General features: G+C 37.9%; 2 protein-coding genes and 2 long non-coding RNA genes across 4 annotated transcripts in view; 2 read left to right on the forward strand and 2 right to left on the reverse strand.

Annotated features, from left to right (window-relative positions):
* Window positions 1-5840: 5840 nt before the first annotated feature.
* Window positions 5841-7537, reverse strand: LOC131336686 (uncharacterized). The gene is made up of 6 exons (XR_009202910.1): window positions 7300-7537; window positions 6883-7206; window positions 6640-6795; window positions 6446-6563; window positions 6242-6316; window positions 5841-5925 (listed from the first exon to the last, which is right to left on the reverse strand). It is a non-coding gene; the product is annotated as an uncharacterized LOC131336686 (long non-coding RNA).
* A 6448-nt stretch (window positions 7538-13985) lies between these two features.
* Window positions 13986-26391, forward strand: part of LOC131332145 (uncharacterized) — an 88349-nt gene continuing 75943 nt past the window's right edge. Inside the window, exon 1 of the mRNA XM_058366254.1 lies at window positions 13986-13996. The gene's annotated coding sequence lies outside the window, so the exon portion shown is untranslated. The remainder of the gene's footprint in view (window positions 13997-26391) is intronic.
* Window positions 19198-22935, forward strand: LOC131329621 (uncharacterized). Its single transcript, XM_058362859.1, has 7 exons — window positions 19198-19560; window positions 19611-19685; window positions 19784-20146; window positions 20243-20346; window positions 20436-21033; window positions 22136-22208; window positions 22673-22935. The coding sequence occupies exons 1-7, from the start codon at window positions 19198-19200 to the stop codon at window positions 22933-22935; spliced, it is 1839 nt and encodes a 612-aa protein (XP_058218842.1).
* On the reverse strand, window positions 23578-24350 carry LOC131332489 (uncharacterized). Its single transcript, XR_009201672.1, has 3 exons — window positions 24227-24350; window positions 24032-24127; window positions 23578-23675 (listed from the first exon to the last, which is right to left on the reverse strand). It is a non-coding gene; the product is annotated as an uncharacterized LOC131332489 (long non-coding RNA).

The following is a 26391-nucleotide window of genomic DNA, read 5'->3' on the forward strand; positions in this document are numbered from 1 at the left end:
GATATCAAATAAAAAGAATTTGGCATAAGGGTTGGAAAGGAAGGCTTTGATGTCAAATTAGAGATGCCAAATTGCCACGTAAGCCTTCAAAAAACATTTAACATCTCCAATATGAAGTCATGGGTTGGAGATACTCTTAGTTTACACATAAAGGTAGTTTAGGAAATTGATGTAGAAGGTCCCATGTCTTGCTTGCTCTTCATATTTTTGCAATTGAAAAAAGCGCAAGTATTTTATGTATAAACATGTATGTTGACAAATGTATTATACTCCTCCTGTCCCATAATGCTTGTGTAGTCCGCAAAATTAGAATGTAAGAATAATACTTCCTCCGTCCCTTTATTAGAGTCCAGTATTACATTTTTGGTTGTCCCTTAATAAGTGTCCATTTTGTAAAATTAGCAGATAAAAGTTGGTCCATTTTCTATTTTGTCCCTAAAAGTAAATTCCATTTTGAAAAGTTAGTTACTAAAAGTATAATGATAATGTCTCCAAAAAGGGTACCTAGAGAAATTGGAGATAAAAGTTGATATAAAATATGTAATGATAATGTTATCTTAATAAGTTAGAGTTACGAAGCTGGACACTTAAAAAAGGACGAAAGGAGTAAAAATTTTGCGAGAAAAAATTAAGATTTTTTCAATCATTTACTAGATCTTGACGAGTTCTTTTAATTATGAAAAAAGTTACTCCCTCCATCCCAATTTGTTTGTCCAATATTGAGAATCCAACTTATTTAAGAAGCATAATGATTACACCTAAAAGTTGTTAACTTTCCAATATTTACCCTTCACATTTTTTGAAAAGTTACTTTATTTAAAAAAAAATAAGAGCAAAAAGGGAATTTTATCCATTTAAAAGTCAAATGGACAAACAAATTGGGACAATGCAAAGTCAAAAAATGGACAAACAAATCGGGATGGAGGGAGTAAAATTTTGTCTTGAAAGAAATGCATTATTTTTTAGTTCTCGTTTTGCGGACCGACAAACATTTTGGGATGAAGGGAGTATATATGAAATGTATGTGCAACAATGTACTCTAAGCTCCTTGTATGCCTTGATTTATTTTGACGAATGTACTCTAAGCTCCTTGTATCCCTTGATTTATTTTGACGAATGTACTCTAAAAAAAACAATAGAAAATTAGTCTTAGGTCTATTATGTGAATTTCATAAACCCATAAGTTCACCTATTAATTTTGGAATGTTTAAAGTCCATTTTAGGGCACCCTAGAGTATGGTAGGGTACCTTAGGGTTTAGGCACTTTCATAAGATTTTAGGATGAACTTTTTAATTATATGGTAGGGTACCCTAGGGTAGGATAGATTACCCTAACGTAGGGTATCTTAGGGTTTAGGCACTTTTATAAAGTTTTAGGGTGCACTTTCTTATTATAGGATTTTAGTGGTTTAGGCACTTTCATAGGGTTTAGGGTTTTAGGCACTTTCATAGGGTACTCTAGGATTTAGATTGTGTGGACTTGTAACTTTATAAAACTATTAGGTGGACTTGTGGACTTATGAAATATTTATAGTGGATCTATCACTAAATCTCCCAAAAAAACAAACCCTAAATATCCCCTCATTTATTTGATCAAGCTCCTTTTATGCATACCACGCAAAAAATTCATTATCACTTGTGGGAAACAATACGATATAGTAGTTGATTTACCAAATAATTGCACCATTATCACATTATCACATAGGGCCGGCACTAAGATTTTAGAGGCTTAAAGCGACTTTTAAAATTGGGGCCTTAGGTTTTTTAACAGAAATATATATATATATATATATGTGTGTGTGGGGTTAATATAAGGTAAAAAGATTAAACATGGTATTTTAGTTTCCTAATTTAACTAAAATAAACTTTTAAAATGTTTTATACCATTAGAAAAAAAAATCAAACATGACGAAGTGCCACTCATATACTGCGTTTTTTTTTCTAACAAATCATGTTATTAACTTGAACCGTAAGAATGCTATTTTTAGCAATGAGAGAATTATTTATTTTAAACATTTTTTTATCGAAGTTTGTTGAGTAAAAATTAATTATTTTGGTTTATTTTCAAATAAAATAAATGAAAGGAAAAAAAACTTATCAAAACATTTATCGTGTGCAAAAAATTTGAATATTGACTTTGAGTAACATCTACAACCACTTAAGCATAACTAATTTAGAATACAAGTGATGGCAAGAATTGTCTATTACCTATCTAGATCTAATTACAGAAAATTAGAAAAAAGAATTAGTTTGCCAAAAGACAAATTAAGGCCCTCCTAGGAGTGAAAAAGAATTAGTTCATGAAGGTATTTTGAAATTTTCCCCTGAAAACTCCTAGACTAATCTTCGTAAGAATCTCTTCTAAAAAGAAATTCTCGGTAAGGCCCCATTCTCCCTAACTTTTTTGTTCAATATTTTTTTGGTATTTTTTATTTTTCATAATGTTAAGTTTAGCTTTCATCGTAATTTTTAATATTAATCATTTGTCTTCATGAGAAGAATCAAAGAAGTAAAAAAAAATGTGAATCGAATGTTGAAAAAAGTTTATGTAAGACGACACTATGCTACTTTAGACAAATAAATAATTTACCAGCCACTTGATATTTTTCGTCTTTAGTGAAGTTTTTCTTGATTTTGGTCATTAAATTTTATTTTTTAAACTCCTCTCGTCCAGACGAATGATTAATCCAAAAAATATAACATAAAAGTTAACAAATATTCAAAAACGACGAAAAAAATACCGAAACAAAAATATCAAAAAGTTAGGGAGAATGGGTTCTTAGAAACGATTGGGGAATATTCCCAAACAAATACTCACAGTCCATTGCCGGCATCAAATCCAATCCTACCTCAACGAATTTTAATTTATTTTTTAACTGATTCTATGACGGACTTGAGTGATGGTTGGTTGGTTGGTTTATAAGACCATGTGCATGATTTCAAACTCTACCGGCCCCATTATTAGAATAAAATGGTACATGATTTATTTTGTAATAGAAAAGATTTAGGAGTATTTATTTACTTTCCTTTTTGACAAGGCATGCCACGCGCGCGCAAGACAATATAATTTATTCACTAGCGATCGAGTTGGCTGCATACTGCAACGCGTGGGCAGAGTCTAATGCCGGCCAATACGTACATGAGGTTTGAAATTCTTATCTTATACTAAGTTAATAAATTAAAATAGCAGCAGGAAATATTGGTAGCATCTAAAAAATAAGTACATATGATAACCATTTGTTGAGGAAATTTGTCGCATTGAGATCTAAAGAAGACCGCCAAATATATAAGAGAGATGATAGAGTTTGTGAGATCGAAATTGATTAGTTAATCATGGAATCTGACTATTTATTTTTTATTTTTTAATAATAACTGCAGTAAATCATAAATACTGCATGTGCTTAACTAATCAAAACCCTAGCTAACACTCGCGCGTCTTCCTTCCTTGGCCTTTGTAGGCACCTATGAAACAAATTAATCCAGGTTTCTATTTTGATCAATAAAATGGAAAGATGACATACGTCCGTTTAAAGCTAACTTACTACCAAAAAAATGCACCAACAGTGACTTGATTGCCGACGCAATGCATTTTTTGTCAAAAAAGTAGTTCCTGTCCAGGGCCGGCCCAAACGTATGTCATTGAGGCAACTGTTGTTCATGTTTTAGCATATGTACGTCCTCATAAGACCAGACAAAAGCATCTTTGTATTCTTCCATCAAAAGGGTTAATTTTTCACTTTCTTGAGGAGATAGTGTTGCACCGATTTTAACCAAAATTTTTCACTTTCTTGAGGAGATAGTGTTGCACCGATTTTAACCATTTAAGGATCATTTTCAGAGCCTATGTTTACTGTGACTATTTCCTCAAAAAAAAAAAGGGTTTGGCATGCCTCTCTTCTTCTCTCTCAAACTCTAGAATTTCTTTAGGAATTTTTTCCTCAGAAACAGGGTTGTCAGAGTCCACATAATTAATTACAGGTAAAGTGTAATACTCCAAATCCTCTTCCTCATTGCTAAAATCTTTGGAAAACATTGCAGAATCAAACTCAAAATAGATGCTATGACTCGGTGACCTGACCGGGCCACCCTCATTGCTAGACTCAATGGTTTGAAAAGATGAGGTACTTGACTCAGATTGGGTTGACTCGGAATCAAAATCAGAATTAGAATCGAAACTAGAACAAGAGTAAACATTTTTTATTTTGTATTTTAAAACATATTCCAGTCCAGTTTGGGTAAGCCCCATCTGCAGCATCCACAATTAGCTTGGAGCAATCTTTTTTCTCATCAAGGTTGATTATCAGCACTTCACTGTCGCCTTGATTCACACTTTCATTATTGTAATAGGTCTTGGAGGGCCATTCGGTCTGCCATTGCCATTGCTTCTGCCAATAGAGCCTCAACCTGAGCTTCATCACAATTGTCGATTCTTCGCATGCTAACAAATCCCCACCAATTTCCAAACATATCCGTAATAGAGTGGATCACCCTTATTTCAACGTTGGTGACCCCTTCATCAAAGAGTAGGTTTAGTGATACTTCATCTAGCGGGTTGCTCTCAGTAGCTTCCCCTTCCTTCGGCTCTTCCTCTTTATGCTACTTCCTTCTTTCTTGATTACCATCAAGCCTCCTCAATGACTGCAACTTACTCTTGCCTTTTCGTCACCTTTCTCTCACCTTCTCCTCCTTCCACCCTATTCAGCTATTCATTTCCTTGAGTATATCTCTTTGTCCTTGTCTCCATCACCTACCATTGAACTGAGATATGTGTAATTTCTAACTAATAAAATTGATTTTAGTTGTCATCAGTGATTGTGTCATTCTGTAACCGTAATTTGTAGACTTAAGAATTCCATAACATGCCCAAAAATTTGAATTTGAGATGGATGTGACTTCAATTCCAGATTTGGTACACTTATATATTTCAGATTTAGGCAAAAATTATATAGCACCCCAAAAATTCAAATTTGAGATGAGTGTGACTTAGAGGTTGCTAAGAGGTAAAGTAGGAACGTGTCTGGAGTTTTTAATTGTTTATTATGTTTACTCAACTTCTATGCCCAACATGACCAAATGAGCACAAATCCTAGTCTATCTCCAAAATTCCATATTGTGAGCTTCTAAAAGTTACTAAGAGATAGTTGCTTCATCAATGTTATGTTCAGAACCTGCAAGAATCATCCGGGCTACATTCAAACTCGCAGCACACCTCTGATGAACTTTTCCAAATATTGTGGTTGATGGCCCTAAAATTGGAAAGCTCCCATGAAAAAGGTTCTGCTTTTCTTACAGCTGATGGATCATCTAGATCAAGCCTCGCTATGAACTCGCCGGCCTATGGAAGAATTGCTTCTAAACCTTAATCATTGCCAGTAATAGAAATCTTAAAATTTCTAGACACTGGCGGCTCTACAACTTTTCCTTAGCGGGCTCATTAAAAGCTTAACAGTATTAACGTAAGGGGAGTTAACTTGATACAAGGAGAAGCCGAGTTCCATCAACTTCTTCCTCTGCATATATCACTTGACTATATCCATCCAACTGCAGCAAAAATAAGTGAACAATCCAAATTCTAAGCACCTTTAATAATCCGCATTGAATAAAAATTCCAAACCTAATCATCGATGTTACTCATTTGTGACCACAATGCAAGACCAGATCATTAACCTACAAAGTTTAGTACCATCTAATAAAAAATGGGAAATGCTAAGTGCAAAGAAAACGTACCCAGAAATTATCCCGAAAGGGCAAATCAATGGTACAGATTCTCTTTGCAGTGCATCTGTACCGTTGATTTGCCTTTTCGGGGTAATTTCCGGCTACATTTTCTTTGTACCTAGCACGTAGAGTATGTATCTCTGCCTCAATCTCTGAGCCATTCATTCTCAATCTCTAGCTTCTTGGTCCTCCTCTCACCATATCAATCTAAGCAAGAACCATTCGCAATATTAGGGACCTATTAAACAGACTCATGGAGCAGAAATCCAACAAAAAAAAAACTAATGGACAAACTCTGCACACAAAACATGGATCCAGCATTATCAAGTAGCATAGTATCTCTTTAGTAAACATACCGTAGATAGCACTCCCTTCGATGTTCAAAGAAATTTCTGAGTTGACAAGTAATATATGCTACAAAATGTGGGGCAATATCAATAATTGATCGATAAAAAAATCTAAGAAGCAAGAGAAAAAGACAACCTAAAATCAGCTACTAAAACATGTATTTGCAGCACAGTACCTTACAAGGGATTTGCCCTTTTTCAAGATAACCAAAATACTCTGATACCATAGCTGCACTGCCAGTAGATGCTTTCTACAGTTGGAAAACAAGGGAAGGAAAAGTCAGTGGTATTAACTATTAAGTAAGGTAGCTGAAACATAGTCCAGACTATAGAATCATCAGAGTTTAGACACCTAAAACTACTCTATAAAGCAAACTTACATAAAAACCACCTCCAACCACGGATAGATAACAAGGTGGCCTGTCTGAACGAACTCACATCGCTATTCTACTGTCCGGACCAGCCTGTGTGTATGTTATTTTCTCTGTAATCTGAAGCCTGCGAAAACCAATACACTGTTGGCTTATATATGAAGAGAACTAACATAGAGGTTGTCAAAGTCCACAAAACTTACGTGTATTAGGTCAATGGTGTAATCAACATTTGCATGGGTTTCTCCCCGAATTTGAATTTCCTACAGCCCAAGAACCATGTTGGCTATTGCTAGGGCTCTAGACTCCCCAATGCAAAGACATGATCGGAGGCAAGCAAGTTTTAATTTCTCATCGAGCTGCATCAATATCAACAGTCATTTAACCAGCTGCATCAATATCAACATAGTTATTTAACCAACTTAGAAAGTTTCTAAGCAACCTACCGAATTGAGAATCTGAGAATTCATGATTGCCTCCTCCGGACTGCAAAACAGCGATGTGTGGTTAGTCAGCATCACTGACAAAGTTTGGGATTTTAAGATTTGTCCACTCTCCATAGCTACAAAGTGGATATAGAAAGCACTCCAACCAAGCACCAGTTTTTGGGCCTCCAAAAAGGAGACCTCATTTTGTGTCTCCATATATGACTAGAGAAGACACTCAAACGAGATTTGATTTTCGCCTCCTTTTAGCTAAAAAATAACCATGTGTAGCGCACAATAACTGTGGCAGAAAGCAATGCTTTTGCAGAGTTGGTACATCAAGCTCTGCAAAAAAACAGAAACAAATATTTCTACCTTGATAAGCAACTGCATACTCCTTGAGAAAGATGAGAAGTACTTCATAAAATAGTCAACTACCTTGACTGTTTTGATGGGAAGGTTCTCTTCAGTTTGACGGAAGCTTTGATGTATTTATACCTTGACTGTTTTGATGGGGAGGTTCTCTTCAGTTTGACGGAAGCTCTGAAGTATTTCTTCAGATCATTGTCCATGTACAAAAACACCAGGTAGAGAACCATCTTTCCTCCACTGTAGAAAACCCAGAAAATCGACATCTTATCTTCTTGGTATTTTTTTTATTCTGTATGTAGTGTTTTATTTTGGAATCTCTCTCTCTCTCTCTCTCTCTCTCTCTCTCTCTCTCTCTCTCTCTCTCTCTCTCCCAAACTTGGTAATCCCTGAAGCTTCCCCGTTCATTGCTTGAACCCAAATCTCATATCTCTTAGCATCAGAGTATCAAAGAAAAAAAAACAGAACCGCCTAACAGCCGGAAAGGTTAGTTCTTTCACGTGACGCCTAAAATAGTGCTATTGAACCAGTGTACAGAACCAGGGAACCGGCAACTCGGCCTAATTAACTCAAATCAAACTCTAAGATCAAGCATGAAAAATGGGAGAAAACCAATTTTTAAAAACAAAAATTTATTGAAAAAGATGAAGGATATGTGAAGATAGAAGCATGATATTGGGGAGGTGAGAAGGAGGGAGGAAGTGTTACATGAAGGGCAAATACCTATCCATGCACAGATATGCTTACAAAAACAATGGTTATAAATGCAATGTAATTAGAAGAATCGCAGTACACAATGCTTGTGTACTCCCATCGAGATAGTATCACAGTTAAAACTTCAATGGCAGCATGTAGATCACAAATTCAACGTGATGCAAGGGGAATCTGGAGATGGGGAGTTTTGCCGGCGACATGAGCATCAGTAGGAAAGGAGTGGTTCTCCTGCAGTGTTGTTCCTCGGTCTCTTTATGTTTATTTGTACATGTATCACATATCACAAGACTTGTAATCATAGAAAAGTATTTCCGCTACAAGAACTAGGTCTTTATGATGAAAAATTGCAACTTATTGTTGGTTTAGATTTGATCCATAACCTATCCCATTTCTACGGTACTAGACAGTTCTCCTATGTTCATTATCGGGTAATATTCCATGTAAATGTTTGAAGTGAGCAAAACGTAAATGGGCAGATGATAAGGTTGTACCTTTTTCTGTGTATATGAACCATCCACAGAGAGAGAGAGAGAGAGAGAGAGAGAGAGAGAGAGAGAGAGAGAGAGAGAGAGAGAGAGAGAGAGAGAGAGAATTTCAATTGAGAAGAAGACTTTTTCTATATGTGTCGTTTTTGAAATTGAAGATGCAAAGTAGTTTTACGAACATATCCTTGAAACACCCAATAAATCACTCTTGCTACACAAGCCTACACAAAAATAAAAATAATTTAATCAACGTCTCGAGAATGGAGAGTCTAAGTACAAAGCAAAAATCTAAATTCTAATTGCCAGAATCAGGTCTAGAAGTCTTACATTTTAGAGTGAGAATCATTGAGGCGTCACCATTATCTTCATATTCATACTCATTACTCTCGAGTAGGGCTGAGGATAAAAAAAAACTCCTCCATAGTAGGCGAGTAGTGAAAAAGAAGAAATTGTCGCACATAAAATCGTATGGACAAAAATCAAACCCAAATATTGAGAATTTACATTTGGTAAACACATCGTGCCACAGAATTCCCATTAATCTAATATGACTACTATTATAACAACAAACTACATCAATAGACAGCTTCTAACCATTAGATTCCATCAACAAACACTGTCACGACCCAATTTATATAAATCGATTATATCATTTAAAGCTCAATAAAAAAAAGTATCACCACCAAATATATAAAAACAATTTCCTTCCATTCCATTTTATAAGTCTAACCAAAACTAAAAGGATAGCAACAAGTGATCCACTTCCAAATCTTTCAAAGTTTTTAATTCGCCACCAGGGCACCAAAACCAAAAATTGCGTGAGTATCGACTTTGTTGGGCATACACAGCCCTCTCCCGTGTAGATCATGTTTCTTCTTGGCATTTTTCCGAGATTTGCAAGTCTTGACTTCGATTTTGGGGTTGAAGTCCTAGGGTTTGTGTAGTTGGTAAGAGAGAGACGAGAGTGAGAACACAGTAGCAGGAGAAAAAGAAAAGGGATCAGGTCTCCTGATCCCAAATTTGAATTATAAGTGTCAAAATTACACTACACACCCATGCACTTACTTAGGACTTACTTAGGCACTCTCCCCAGTCCTGTTATTTAATACTCCTAAGTAGTTAATTACAAACCCAAGTGGTACCAAAAATAATTAGCAACTAACTTTAAAAATAACTACCCAATGTGGGCCCCCAACTAGGGGCGAACCCAATATGGGGCATGTGGGATCACATGCCCCCACCCCCACCCAAAAACCTTTTTTTTTTGTATGTGTAATAGCTATCCTTATATTAGTAACTCAAGCTTTTAATGTATTTTTGTACCCTCGTTTGTAAAATGCTTACTTGATTATTAATAAGGCTTTTCCTCTAACTAGGTAGGAGTATTTATTTAATTAGTGTAAAAGACATGAGAAATTGGTAAACGGATGTCTGGGCACACCTCGACTAATTTCGGGGTGCTGAAGTTAATGACTGGGCAAACCTCCATTGACCCTAAGATTTGAAATGTTTCGCTTTTGTGGTATTCGTACTTGCGATCTTGGGAGGGACAGACCATTTAATTTCTTTCTCATACACACTTGGCCAAATTCCTTGGGTTGAAATATCTTTTTGTTTGAGAAAAAACATGAAAAACATATATTCATTTTAGAGACTTTATGTAAACATATAGATTATAAACTTTTATTCACTACTGAATATTTGGGCTTACGTCTTGTGTTTGTTTACAAATTTTTTCCTCAAGATTACAAAACAATTGTGCCTCCAGTGTGTTGAATTTCTGGGTCCGCCACTACCCCCAACACTCATCCCAAGGTTCACGCACCCTATTCTCGATAAAGAAAATGCACATATGACTTTACAAACACATAAAAAATATAGAGAGGCTCAAAAATGGACTTATTCACATATTGAAATAATATAATTAAATAAAATTTTTGTTACGGGTCTCTATAATCTACCCTTCTTAAAGAATTTCGCCCCCGAAATTCTATGTGTACCACAAGATGGAAACAAGTCTTGATACTTTGAGCAGACTTTGGATTCTCGCTCCCCAATGCCTTCTTCAGCTCCATGATGATGCCAAAGTACCTGGACCAAAAGATCGTTCTTCCCCCACAAAACTTGTTAGTCTCTAGATTTTTCATTCATCGCTCTTCATAAGAAATGTCATCCTCAATCTCAAGTTTGATGCTTTCACAACACGGGTACATGAACTATAGCAAACCTTCGACAGTCGTGATGGTAATACTTCCTCTCAAGCGGTAGTAACTTTCCACCCCAATCAAAATGTCATCGAATCTTTCTATGATGTAACTTCCAAGTGTTGTCTCCTTCGATTCGCATAATTCTTTTGGCAACCTAGGCGGTAATTAGTCATTGCCGAAATGTAGCAATCTTTTTGGTGGTCTCTCATACTAAGCTTGGCCCTAAATTGTCGTCCTCCAAAGCCGTCCAACAAATCGGTAATCTACTTGAAAGCTCACACATGGTGTCATTCAAATACTTGATTGATAACTATATTTATAGACGAACTCCACTAAGTGCAAGAGATCCCCCCAAAAACTTCAAAAATCTGATACACAACCTCATAGCACAAAAGCACAACAACAAACACCACAATTCAAACTAAGGGTTTGACGTTACGATGACACTCAAATGATGTGCAAATTACCATTCAAAGGAGATTTCACAGGTGAGGTTGGGCCATCAGAAAGGATCAAACCAAGGAAATAACGGACATGAAAACTAAGCTAGAAAAGATCAAACCAAGGAAATAACGGAAATGAGAACTAAGCTAGATGTTGAACTTGAAGCGCGCCGGCCGGACACACCTCAAATTAAACATCCAAGCTTCGTTGTCTGAAAAGACGCAGAAGTACAGAGAGATTTCAAGACAAGAAACCATTAGAATGAACAAGTCTAAGCTCAAATGAGGTTAAAAAATGAACTCAATATACCAAGTTCTAAGAATCCAAAAAAGCTAGATGTTGAACTTGAAGTGCGCCGACCGGACACACCTCAAATTAAACATCCAAGCTTTGTTGTCTGAAAAGGCACGGAAGTACAGAGAGATTACAAGACAACAAACCATTAGAATGAAAAAGTTGAAGCTCAAATGATGTTAAACAATGAACTCAATATACCAAGTTCTAAGAATCCAAAGGTTCAGAAAACGAATGAAATAACGGAAATGAGAACTAAGCTAGATGTTAAACTTGAAGCGCGCCAGCCGGATACACCTCAAATTAAACATCCAAGCTTTGTTGACAAAAAAGGTGCAGAAGTACAGAGAGAATACAAGACAAAAAACAATTAGAATTAACAAGTTGAAGCTCAGATGAGGTTAAACAAGGAACTCAATATACCAAGTTCTAAGAATCCAAAGGTCTAGATTAAGACGCAAAACTGAGGCAAGAACCAAGTGAACCCATCTATCGAACATATTGTAAGAGTAATGATGATAAACCCATCTATCAAACATATCACCTAGCGTGTCAACATGTAGCATCCAGGTACTTTCACACGAGCACAAAGTTAACTTAGACATGTTATTCACTTGCACATAATAAGCACATAAACACATAATCACATAAAATATTTTATGCCCAAACATGATCTAACGCCCCCATTGAGATCAGCTTCTTCCCAGGGTCCTAAGGTATTCTAACCTAAAGCTTCAAGCACATAGCCCAAAAAACAGAAGTAACAATAAGCACGTATCACATCAAATATAATAAAGAAAGGTGTCCAAATGAGACTAAGTCTCCTCCCACGGTTCCTAGGTATTCAAACCTATAGCTTTGATACCATGTTGTCACGATCCAATTTTTATAAACAGATTATATCATTTTAAGCTCAATAAAAAAAAGTATCATCACCAAATAGATAAAAACAATTTCCTTTCATTCCATTTTATAAGTCTAACCAAAATTAAAAGGATGGCAAATAGTGATCCACTTCCAAGTCTTTTAACGTTTTCAATTCGCCACCAGGCCACCAAAACTGTCCGGTTATCAACTTTGTTTGGATTGATACATAGCCCTCTCCTTGTAGATCATGTTTCCTCTTCGCGTTTTTCCGAGATTTGCGAGTCTTGACCTTTGATTTTGGGGTTGAAGCCCTAGGGTTTGTGTAGTTAGAGAGAGAGAGAGAGAGAGAGAGAGAGAGAGAGAGAGAGAGAGAGAACGCAGCAGCAGGAGAAAAAGAAAAGGGATCGGGTCTCTTGATCCCAAATTTGGATAATAAGTTTCAAAATTACACTACACACCCATTCACTTACTTAGGCACTCTCCCACGTCCTGTTATTTAATACTCCTAAGTAGTTAAATTACAACCCCAAGTGGTACCAAAAATAATTAACAACTAAGTTTAAAAATAACTACCCAACGTGGGGCCCCAACACTCGTCCCAAGGTTTACGCACCCTATTCTCAATAAAGAAAATGCACATATGACTTTACAAACACATAAAAAAAATATAGAATGGCTCAAAAATGGACTTATTCACATACTGAAATAATAAAAATAAAAATAATAATTCTGTCACAGGTCTCTAAAACACAATATATCAAACATGTAATCAAATAATCCAAAATAGGACTCTAGAATTTTAGTATACATCCTATCAAATTGTGCATCCATTTCAGCAACAAATTGTGCTATTTTTAGCATCTAAAAAGGAGGTTTCAAATAAAATCCATGGATTAACAGAAATAGTGTAAGAAGAAGAAGAAGACCAGTCCAGAAACAGCCAGCAAACCGTACACAATCAAACTTGGCAAAAAACAAGAGACCTCATAAGAATTGAAGAAGAGGAAGTAGATACCAAGATCTAGGTCCTTAAGATCCAAAATTGCAACTTATTCTACTAAGGTTGGTTTATGTTGGTCCATAACCTATCCCTTCACTGAGCAAGTGGACAGTTCTCCTAAGTTCGTTATCAAGTAATATGTTTGAAGCAAGCAAAGTAAATGGGCAGATAATAAGGTTCTACCTTTTTCTGTGTATATGGGCCATCCACAGAGAGAGAATTGAAATTGAGATGAGAACTTTTTCTATACCTCTATCGTTTTTAAAATTGAAGATGCATAGTGGTTTTACGAACATATTGTTGAAACACCCAATAAAACACTCCTGCAACACAAGCCTACACAACAATAAAAATAATTTAATCAAAATCTCGGGGATGAAGAGTCTAAGTAAAAAACAAAGATCTTTGCCAGAATCAAGTCTAGAAGTCTTACATTTGAGGGTGAAAATCATTAAGACGTCACCATTATCTTCACAAGATTCCTATTCTTATTCCTCATAAGTCATAAGCTAGCGAAGTTCTTTCGATTGAAGTATCCGTTGCAATCGGTCGAGCTCTGCCTACGGCCAAATTTGCTTGTAGGACAAGCAAATTGGTTTAAATTGGTTTTGCTTGTCAAACTAGCAAAACACGGCACGATGGTAGCGAATATGCTCTTCATTCCCTACGGTCATTTGAGCATATATCGCTTCCCTCCTTCACTTCGTTCAGTCGTTACCTAGCCCAGCTTGAAGAAGGGAAGACTCTGGGGGGCTTGGGTTTCTTGGGAGTAGGAAGTTGGTCCCTTCAGACTGGCTAGGATACCTGATTCGGATTCCAACAAAACTCTATGAGGGATCATTGCACATGAAAAGAACACCACAACCTTCATACTAATAACTCTCAAGTAGTGTTGAGCAAAAAAAAAACTGCACTATAGCAGAAGAGTAGTTAAGAAGAAAATGTCACACTTAAAGTTGTACGGACAAAAATCAAACCCAAACATCCGTAACTTACATTTGGTAAACACATCGTGCAACCAAATTTTCATTAATCTAGTAGTATGATTACTATTATAGCAAAAAAACTACTCCCTCCGTCCCAATTTAAGTGTCCGTTACGATTTTGCAGGCCATTTTCAATGGCTTACATCTCTCACCATATATTATATATTATATTTTTAAAATCATTGTCTTATAGAAATAATTGAGATCTATCAAATAAGATCCATATTGCATATTTTTAGCAATATACATTGAGAGATATAAGCAATTAAAAATGGCATGCAGAACCGTAGGGTACACTTAAATTGGGATGGAGGGAGTACATCATTACACAGCTTCTAACCATTAGATTGCAGAAACAAAATCAGTATATCAAATATTCCAAAATAGAATTCTAGAGTTTTAGTATATGTCCTATCAAATTGTGCATCGATTTCATAACCAAATAGTGCTATTTTTAGCATCTAAATAGGAGATTTCAAATAAAATGCATGGATCATGGCCACAGATACGGATAGAGACATAGAACAGTGTAAGAAGAAGAAGAAAACCAGTTCAAAAACAGCCATCAAACCGTACACAATTAATATTAGGTTGGATAATATACTAGTAACAACTATAACTAAGATTAGGTTGGATCCAATTTGTCTCATTTACAAGTACTTTTTTCGGAAAATTTCAAGTTTAAATCCACCTAGAATCCATACAACTAGAGTTCCAATGGCCATTGTAGTAATAGCTGTAAGTTTTGTTCCAAGTAACATTCAATGGCAAATGAAACATAAATAAGAAAACAATTACTTGTAATATCCTCTTTTTTGACCTAGAGTTCCATCTTTGCAAGTGCTTCACTCAGCCTTACTATAGCTTCCAACTGCCTCATCGTTAAAGGTATTGCAGCTGCCTCCCTAGTTTCATTTCCTTGCCACCTCATATCCTGAGCATTGTTAGAGAAAATCATTAACTATAATAAATTTCATCCTTTGTTCCTCCTCTTTTCTTTTGTCCTATTTTCGATTGTTTGTCTATTGTGCTAAGAACATTGCTACGGTACTTTTCAATTGTATTACGTGGAAGTTAACTTTTCAATTGTATTATGCATTTCAAATAAAATGCATGGATCATGGCCACAGATACGGATACAGACATAGAACAGTGTAAGAAGAAGAAGAAAACCAGTTCAACAACAACCATCAAACCGTATACAATTAATATTAGGTTGGATAATATGCTAGTAATAGCTGTAGCTAACTAATATTAGGTTGGATCCAATTTGTCTCATTTACAAGTACTTTTTTCGGAGAATTTCAAGTTTAAATCCACCTAGAATCCATACAACAAGAGTTCCAATGGCCATTGTAGTAATAACTGTAAGTTCTGTTCCAAGTAACATTCAATGGCAAATGAAACATAAATAAGAAAACAATTACTTGTAATATCCTCTCTGTTGACCTAGAGTTCCATCTTTGCAAGTGCTTCACTCAGCCTTACTATAGCTTCCAACTGCCTCACCGTTAAAGGTATTGCAGCTGCCTCCCTAGTTTCATTTCCTTGCCACCTCATATCCTGAGCATTGTTGGAGAAAATCATTAACTATAATAAATTCCATCCTTTGTTCCTCCTCTTTTCTTTTGTCCTATTTTCGATTGTTTGTCTATTGTGCTAAGAACATCGCTACGGTACTTTTCAATTGTATTATGTGGAAGTTGTGCTTTTACCGAGAAACTGCTAAGAGCCCTTACGAGTAGCTTGCGGTAACTTTCCCGCCATTAGAGAGAGTTCCAACGCTCCTCTGTGATCGACTGGCCGCCGTTTGTTTCGTCATCTGGCCGTCGTCTTCTGGTGTGGTTGTCAGTCAGGTGTGGTCACCGTCGTCTCTGCTTACAGGTTTCCCTTCGTAATTCTTTCTCGTTTCCCATGGCGATTTTGGATTCTTAGTTTGTGTTCGAGTTTGTTTCTTCTCGTATAATGGAGTTAGATGATCTCTTTCCTGCTTTACGTTCGTCTTTCCTAGATAAAAGCCCTAAAAATTCAGAAAGCCCTAAGATCCCTAAAAATTTGGGAAACCCTAAAAACACTACCTCATCCGCTGTGATGAATGGATTGCCCTCTGTATCTAGAATTCATTCTGTGAAACTGTTGGATTGTCTGGACGCAGTGTCTTCCCCTGTGGTCCAATTCTGAATCCTGCGGGTCGTCTTTGTCAAGAGTCCGCTAACCCTAAATGGGCGGAGGTTGTGGCTTCGCCTTGGAATCCTTCTGGTTCAACTCGCATGACTCTATCTTACCCCCCCTTCCCCTGTGGTACCAATTCTGAATCCTGCGCGTCGTCTTTGTCAAGAGTCTGCTAAACCTAAATGGGCGAAAGTTGTGGCTTCGCCTTAGAATCCTTCTGGTTCGACTCGCATGACTCTGTCTTACCCACCCCTCCAGCGTTGTGATGCGAAAGTGGTGGTATGTCCCCCTTAAGAAGTGATTGATCTTGGATCTAATATTTTGGCTAATAGTGTAGTGGGTTATTTCCTTGATAAGAGGGTTCACTTTCCTCTTGTCAAGAACATTATTGTGCGGATCTGGGAGAAATTTGGCATTTTTGATGTCTTAGCCAATGATCAAGGGTTTTTCTTCTTTAAATTTTCTAAGGCAGATGCTAATTGTACTGTTATGAAGGCTGGACCCTGGCATATTGCTGGGAAACTGTTGATCCTCAAGCCATGGGAGCCTCAAATGGTCCTGACTAAGGAGAAACTAAGTAATGTACCTATATGGGTGCGATTTGCTAACATCCTATTGGAATTTTGGACTGAACAAGGGCTTAGTTACATTGCTAGTGCCATAGGCAAACCCCTGCATCCAGATGATACGACAGAAAAGAGGCAACGGCTTAGCTTTGCCAAAATCTGTGTGGAAATTCATGTTGATACTCCCCTTTTGGATGTAGTTGAAGTGGAATATGCTGATGGTGATTCTACTTTTGTGAATGTTACGTATCCCTGGAAACCCTTATGTTGCTCTGAATGTCATGTATTTGGGCACTCTGAGACCAGCCATAAAATGAAACCTACTGCGATTGGTGGCTCTAAAGTGCCCCTCCCTGTTACCCCTAAAGAACAGGTAGCTGTGCTCCCTTCTGAAGTATCTGTGGAACAAGCCATGGTGAACCTTGAGGGGTTTGGGTTGAAGAGAACTGGAGCTCTGGGACAGCATAGCCACTCTCCTAAGCTGGCATCTCCTGCTGTTGATTCTCTGCCAAGGAATTCCGTCGTCATGACAGATGGGGTTGCTTCTGGCTGGGTAGGTCAGCACCAAGGCTTGGAAGTTAAGACTCCCCCTCCCCCTGGTTGTCTTTCCCCTCCCAAAGTCTCTTTTGGACTTTCCAATACTTTTACTATCCTGCAATCCACTGTGTTTGAAGACGAGCAATCTATTCCTACTATGGAAATGGCTTCTAATTCTCCCTTACCTTTTGGTTCTCTTCAAAGGGTGGATTCTCTTTTTGCTCTACCTGGGTCTAAGGTTAGGCTGCATTCTGGGCAGGAGGGGAATAAGGGGCTGGGGTCATGTCCTAATGGGGCAGTTAAGTTGGAGAATACATTTTCTACATTGGATTCTACAGTGCCTTTGGATCTTCCAGATGTTCCTGCTGAGTTGGTTCCAAATTCTGTTGCTCCTTCATTGTCAAAGTGTGTTGTTCCTGTGACTTTGTCTGAATGTGGAGCTACGAGTGTGGCAGGTGTGGTGAGTGGGCATGAGGAGGGTAGTTCCACTCAGCCTGTCCCTGTTCCTGTGGTTGCCAAGGCTGGGAAAGGGAGGAATCGTGGTACCTCCAAGAAAAAGTAAGTGATTCTTTCTCTTTTTCCAATGCTTAAGGTCTGTGCATGGAACACTAGGGGTCTTAATAACCCTTTGAAGCAGAAAGAAGTTCTTTCTTTGGTTCATACTCAGAATCTGGGCCTGATTGGTTTGGTGGAAACTAAACTTCGTAGTGCTAATTTGGATTCTGCCATTCGACATTGTGTTCCTGCTACTTGGATGTATGTTCATAATTGTGGGACTGATGTTGTTGCTCGTATTGTCGTGGCTTGGAATCCTCAAGTCATGATTGTATCTCTTTTGTTTTCCTCTCCTCAGCTTCTTGTTGTTAGGGTTGTTGGTTTGGAATGTCATTAGGATTTCTGTGCGTCTATTATCTATGGGCATAATTGTGTGGTGGCAAGAAGGCAGTTGTGGTCTGATATGAATCTGGTTGGTGGTGTATTTGGGAATGACCCTTGGCTTCAAATGGGAGATTTTAATTTTGATCGGAAGACTAATGAGAGGCTTGAGGGGTTTGATAGGGCTGCAGCTACTGAGTTTAATGACTGTTTGGCTTCTCTTGAGATGGATGACATGCTAGCTAAAGGATTTTGGTACACTTGGACTAATAAACGTGGTGGTCTAGGGGCTAATATGAGTAAACTTGATAGGGCTTTTGTTAACCCTACTTGGATGAATGTGTTTCCGGATTCTGAGGATTGGTTCTTGGCTCCTGGAGTTTCTGATTATTCTCCCATTATGGTTTCTATTGTTCCTGAGATAAGAAGGAAGAGGCCCTTTTAAGTTTTTTAACTTTTGGATGAAGCATGCTGAATTCCGGGGGCTTTTGGTTACATCTTGGTGTGATCCTGTGCTGTGTCAATCTGCTATGTTAAAGCTGAGTCTTAAGTTGAGGAGGTTGAAGGGTCCTTTGAGAGATTTTAATAAGGAGCATTATTCTAATATTTGTTCCAGAGTTGAAGAGGCTAGAGCCAACTTAAATCAGCTTCAGAGTTTATGTTTTGCTACTCCTCAGGATGTTGCTTTGCATGAGCAAGAGAAAGAAGCTATGTGTTCCTTCATGGAGTTGAGTGCGGCTGAAGAATCCTTTGAGACAAAAATCTAGAGTGCAATGGCTTACTTTGGGGGATAAGAATACAAGATTCTTTCATCAGAAAATGGTTTCTCACCGGTTGCGTAATAAGATTTTAAGTTTGGTGGATAGTAATGGGGTTAGATTGGAGGATCCAGATGCTATCAAGACTGAGATTGTGGACTATTATAAAGGCCTTCTTGGCTCTTCTTTTAAGGCTTCTAGTGCCTTAGATGAGTTGTCTCACGCAGTTACAGCTAGAGTTCCTGATGAGTGGATGGATTTTCTGATTTCCCCTGTGACTGTGGATGAAATTCAGGTAGCTTTGAAATCTATTAAAGGGGATAAATCCCCAGGGCCAGATGGCTACAATTCATCCTTTTATCATCAGAACTGGGAAACTGTTGGACCTGATCTAAAGGCAGCTATTAGTCAGTTTTTCAGTCAGGTTTCCTATTAAAAGAATGGAATTCTACTGCTATTTTGTTGGTTCCTAAGGTCCCTTCTACCATTAAGGATTATAGACGTATCTCTTGTTGTAATGTGCCCTACAAATGCATTACTAAGATCCTTGTGAATAAAATGCAACCTTTTCTACCTAGCCTCATCAACCCTTGTCAGTCTGCTTTTGTGAAAAGAAGAGTATTGTCGACAATGTGTTGCTCATGCAGGAACTTGTGAAGGACTATCATAAAGATCAGGGCCCAGCTAGGTGTGCCATGAAGCTGGACCTTATGAAAGCCTATGATTCAGTTGCCTGGCCTTTTCTTTTTGACATCATGACTGTGATGGGTTTTCCTGCCATATTCATCAATTGGGTCAAGAAGTGTGTTACCTCTGCCATGTTTTCTATTGTGATTAATGGTGAGCTTGTTGGTTATTTCCCCGGCCAAAGGGGTTTGCAACAAGGCGATCCTATCTCCCCCTACCTCTTCTTGCTTGTCAGGGAAGGGTTTTCCTCTCTGCTTCACTACAGAATTAGTCAAAGTAGATTTACTTACCATCCTAGATGTTCTACCCTGCAGCTTTCCCAAGTTATCTTTGCAGATGATTTGTTTATATTGTGTGGGGCTGATCAGCCCTCTTTTCAGTTGGTCAATTCTGTGTTGACTGATTTTCATTCCTTTTAGGGGCTTCGTCCTAATTTGCAAACTTCATTCCTTTTAGAGCCTCTTATCACCACAAGGCTCCATGCTAGTGATTGTCGGGCCTTATTGATAAGATGCTCAAGAGGGTTCAAGCTTGGACCAACAAAATGCTGTCTTATGGGGGGAGAGTGCAGCTAATCAGGTCTGTTCTGTTTAGTATGCAAAATTATTGAAGTTCCATTTTCATCCTACCTCAAAAAGTTCTTAAAGTAATAGAGGGTGTTCTCAGGGATTTTTTCTGGTCTGGGACTGTTTTAAAATCTACTGGTGCTAAGGTTAAATGGAGGGATGTCTGTTCTCCTAAAGCAAAAGGAGGGTTGGGGATAAGGGCGCTTAAGGACTGGAATAAAGCTGCAATGTCTCGACATCTTTGGGCCATATCTAAAAAAGCGGACTCTCTGTGGATACGGTGGATTCATTCCTATGTGATTAAAGGGCAGTGTCTTTGGCATATGTGTACTCCTCCTTATTCTTCGTGGACCATCAGGAAGATTTTTAAGCTGCGAAGCTTGGTTCAACCTTGGATAAAATCTGTGGTTGGTGATGGGCTTGAAACTTTTCCGTGGCTAGACAATTGGCATCCCCTTGGGCCTCTGTTTTCTAGATATGGGGAGAGGGTTGTCTTTAATTTGGGAAGGTCTTTGTCTTCTAAAGTGGCCTCTATTATCAGTAATGCTTCTTGGAATTGGCCCAAACGTAGAAATGCAGTCACTAAGGAAATCATTGAGAACACTCCAACTGCCTTGGTTCCAAATTCTGGTCAATCTGATTCTGTAATTTGGTTACTAAATGGCCAAGGGTATCAAATCTGCATGGAACAAAATTCAAGAGGTTAGGCCAGTTGTTGCTTGGCGGAAAGTGGTCTGGTTTAAGGCTCATATTCCTCAATGGGCTATTATTCAGTGGCTGGCTGTTCATGGCAGGCTTGCAACCAAGGATAGGCTGCAAAAATGGGGTGTGGTGCCCAATGCTTTTTGTGTTCTCTGCTATGAAGCACCGACATCTCTAGAGGTCGAAGTATTGCAGTGTCGGACACGGGGACACCTCGGGGACACGTATGGGACACGCCACGTGGGGTGTCCCATAATTTAATATAAATTTTTTAGGGGGACACGGCTGGGGACACTCATGAGGACACGGCAGGGGCCAAACTGTAATTTTGAGGGGCCAAACTGTAATTTTGAGAAAATTGGGGGGTCAAACTGTAAATTTTTAAAAAAAATTTGGGGTCAAATTGTAATTTTTAAAAAATTTCTAGGTGTCAAACTATAATTATTTTTTTATATATAAATAAATAAATATACACGTGGCGTGTCCCCTGCCGTGTCCGCGTCCCCATTTTTTTAGAATTCCCATGTCCCCGTGTCGGTGTCAGTATCCGTGCCGGTGCATCATAGGTTCTCTCTGTGATGCCGCTACTGAAAGTCATTTGCATTTTTTTTTCATGTGTCCGTATTCTTCCTATATTGTGGGGCAGCTCCTGCAAATCTGTGGTTATCGTAAGGGCTTGATTTAGTTGGATCAAGAGATTGGTTGGGCTCTATGAAGCACAGATACTCCGAAACTAGTCACGTACATGTATCGGATACTTCCCGGATACGGATACGCGCCCGATACGCCCCGATACGTATCGGATACGGCAAATAAGTATCCTGTAATTAAATTAAATGTTTTTATTTTCGGATACGCGAGCGATACGCAAGGGATACGGCCAGATATGTTTCGGGATACGGCGGGATCAAAAATGAAATTTTTTAAAGATTCAAGTAGAAAAAAATAGAACTATAAGGAGAAAAGTGTAATAAAATTATAAATTAGAAGGGGGAAAGTGTAGTAGAACTATAAGGAGTATAAAGTACTTACGTCTGTTGGCAGACATACTCGACAATCGACATCCATGCCCTAGAACTCGATCGATTCCTTCTCTCCCTAGATCGATTGAAGGCAGGTACACACACACACTCTCTCTCTCTCTCTCCTGAGTCCTGATTGTACTCTCTCTCTCTCTCCTGATCGTATCATACTTAAGGTTGGTTTTTCTTTTATTGCCAGGTTAACTTTGCTTTTTATATAGAAAATACAACAGGTCAAACTAGTTACTAGTTGTAACCTGCTCTAGCAAAAAACAAAATATGGCAAACTAGCGACTTTTGGCATGTATTGGATGTTGGATGCTTCGTATTAGTTTTTGTTAGGTTCTCTTTTGTTTATACATGTGCTTAATGCTTGGTATTGGCAATTTAACTACTTTTTGACTTCTTGTGCCTAGTATGAGACTAATAATTATAAAAATATATAATTTGCACAGCCGTATCCCCGACGTATCCGTATCCTAGTTTTTTAGGTTTTGCTATATCGCCGTATCCGTATCGTGTCGTATCCGTATCCCGTATCTGTATCCGTGCTTCATAGGTTGGGCTAGTCAGCATATGACTGGTAATGGGTTGCAGCAGTCCTTGTACAAAATGGTGTTGGCTGCTTCTCTTTATCATATATGGTTGGAAAGGAATAATAGAGTTTTTCAAGGCTCTCAGAGGGATGCTCTTGCTCTTGTATCTGTGGTGAAGTCTACCAGGAGTTGTTTGAGTCTTTGGAGGAAGGTGAAAAGAAGTTCCAGGAACCAGCGACTATGTGCTATATGGAACAACTCTCAGGCTATTTTCTCCACTGTTTGATGGCTTCCTCAACAGGTTCTTGGGCAGCTAGTGGTGCTGCTAGTTTGTTCTCATCTTAGTATTGTCTTTGCTCTGTTTTGGGGAGTTGGAGTCTATTTGTTCTCTTGTTGTTAGGGTAGGAGCATGTTCCTAGCCCTTTTCCCTTTTCTTGGTAGTATGCTGTGTTCAGGGGGTAGCGCCTCTGTTTTGATATAAAACCCTACCTTACCCAAAAAAAAAAAACATTGCTACGGTCATAATAAGAGAGAGAACCATTTTAGTGCAAGAAGCCACAAATTTTAAACTGGGACCTCAACACCTGACTAAATATGAGACCGTTTAGTGGTTTGACGATTTATTGCTAGCCTTCATATTTACCCGTTTTTCATAGCAAACTATTTCAGAAGAATTGAGAAGTTCTCTATGTCATAGGGTTGAACCTAGGAGCTTCTTGACTGTCAAATTTTCTGATTCACGACAAGTGAGCCAATCGAAGGGATACCTGTCTAATTTTAACATAACTCAACTTCAACTTTGTGTCAGCAGAATCTGAGAGACAGGGGGTTTGCATTCAGTTCGACAGTATTTTATGTACCTGCAAACATGCAGTATTAATTATATAGCGTCATACGATAGATTGACAGAGCCACATTTGGAAGAGGTTTGTACCTTTTCAGCCAGTTATCTTCTTTAGAAACTCTAGTGTCACCTGTTGTTGCACCAGCAGAGGCATGAACTTTGATTATATGGCTAGCTATACTCTGTAAAAGGGAAACCATTCCAATTAGTTGCTACACATTAGGTATATCCTTGCATAGCATTTTAAATGTGCTTTCTCAGTAAAGCTATATCATAAGAGTATCTGTTCAAAAATAAGTAAAAGAAAAAGAATTGACCTTAATTTGACTACCTCTTTTGCAGAAATTTTTCTTTCACCAAAACTCCAAACCAAAGCATGACTTTTATCTTAGGCCAAAGGTAACAAAATGGAAATTGTTTACCTAGTATGGAACGACACTACTTAATAAAAGACCACAAACACAACCAACACTTCTGTTTTTGTTTAGAGACAAACAAGACCTGACCATAGGTTCACAGTTAACTAGTTTTTCAGTACCTTGTCTTGACTATACAGCCTGATATCTTTCACAATGAAGATTAAATCAAATCTCAAAAGAATAGTAGTCTGCAAATCAATATTGTCTTGAGCAGTCTGGAAGGTAAATCAAATCATTAGATGCTCAGTTAACTGTATAAAAAATGTGAAAAGATGAAGAAATAAAAATAAATATAAAACAAGAACGTTACTGACCTTGAGATCATCATAACGTCTAGATGGAGGATTAGCTGCTGCCAGCACAGAGGTTCTAGAATTTAGAACAGTCGTTATTCCTGCTTTGGCAATGGAAATGGTTTGCTGCTCCAGGGCTTCATGAATAGCAACTTTAGATTACACATATGTAAACCCATCAAAATTAAGAAATAAAGAGATGAAAAAGTTGCTCATTAACACCAAATATTAGTTACATTACCTGTCCTTTGGTCTCATTTTGTCGAATTCATCAATGCAGGCACACCTCCATCTGCCAAAACCATAGCTCCTCCATCCAAGTAAAATTCACGTTGAGTAAGGGGAAAATGCATTTGCAAGTCAGATTTATTTGCATCTAAGGAACGGAAAATGTTTCCAACGAAACAACAAACTATCTCCACATTATAGGTCACCAATAATGAGTACAATATCAGCTTAAGTACCAAACTTGTTCGTGAACTTACAGAGCTGTTGTCTCGAATTACAGAAGCAATAAGACCCGCAGCTGATGAGCCCTTTCCTGAAGTATATACATCTATTGGAGCTGTCTTTTCAACGAACTTGAGGAACTTCACAGCAAAATGACAAGAACTTAGTTACTTATTTGTGATGGATTGAAAACAAGAGCATGAACCATGTTGAGCCACTAGTTTTTTCTTTCAACAAAGGAAATGACATGGTGCCAGCCAAAAAAACAAAGAATAATATGGTTCTTCCAACCAAAACAACAATCTTTACATGAAAATAGTGATAGAAAAGACCTGACGGACAAGAAGCCTAAGATATATTTATCAGACCTGTGATTTAGCAGTTGACAGATCTCCCAAAAGCAAAACATTTATATCACCTATTAGATTCACGCCGTCCGGCAAAAACTGTACAGGCAGGAAAATTCATGGAGCTATTAGATATACTGCGTCATTTTGAATGCTAAAGTTCATGATATACCTTCCTCGATTCTCCAAACAAAAGACAAGCCACAGCCTTTTTCACATCATCGTGGCCAAAAATTGATAGAGCAATCTTGGAGCATATATTCTAACATGCATTGCTATCTGAGGCAAAATTTTGAATTCTTCTATCTGCAAACAGGAATATTATAAAGCAGTTAGCTAGAATATTACAACTTATGAGGACATAACACTTAAACTTCACATTTTCCCTACATTGCTGCCCTATGTTCAAGTTGCAAAGGGTTGAGGGATCTCCCTTGTAAAAAATATGCCTAAGCTGGGTATTGCTAGAACATTTGAGAAACTGGAACTTTAACAGCATTATTGGCTAGGTATGAAAGGAGCTTTCATGACACTATATCCCTCACTCTCGTGTCTGTGACCGTGCTACATAGTTGTAGACTAATGAAATGAATAAAGGTGATCTCGAGTGTTTTTTTTTTATAGGCAACAAGATTTTATTAGAACTCGACAAAACAAACATCGAGCGGCCAAAACTCTAGTTGCAAGGAAGCACTTGAAACATAGAGAAGGCCAAAAGAAAAGGAAAAAGGAAAGAAAAATAAATCCAACTAAGTATTGAATGAAGCCACACGAGGGGAAGTTGATTCATCCAAAAGCTAAGCAGTTAAGCAACTTCCACTCAAAAGAATATCCCCATAAACCAGTGTTCAAACGCAGGTCCATAGAGACATCAAAATTGCACACGAAATCTTCAGAGTAATCAGCCCCAACCAACAAAATGGATCCAATTTGAGAGTAATTGAATCAGAAGCAAAGAAACATTCCAGCGTCACATCAGCAATAACATCAGCAGAGTAGCACAGAACCAGCAGCAGCATAACCATGTTCAAAGGTGTGTGGCATGGCATGGTGGAGCCATGACCAAAGCATAAAGACCCAGGTACAGCAGTAAAACAGAATGAAACTCAGCATCAGGACCACAACATTATGACTAAGGGATTAGCATCATGACCGGCAAAATAAGAAGCATCCCCCATAGTAGCATAAAAGTAACAGAACAGCATCAAAGAAAACAGCATAATCAGCACAGTAGCAAAGCCCACTGAGACAGTGTTAAGTTATGGGTTTGCATGTAATTAGTTGTAATTTACATTTAATCTCTTATGTAAGTAGATTAGAAGATAAAGTACTACGGTGTAATTACTATTTACATTTGTATAAGTACAACGTAATGAGAAAATAACCCTA

Source organism: Rhododendron vialii, chromosome 1a (assembly GCF_030253575.1).
Source record: "Rhododendron vialii isolate Sample 1 chromosome 1a, ASM3025357v1".
In the NCBI taxonomy this organism is placed as follows: Eukaryota; Viridiplantae; Streptophyta; class Magnoliopsida; order Ericales; family Ericaceae; genus Rhododendron; species Rhododendron vialii.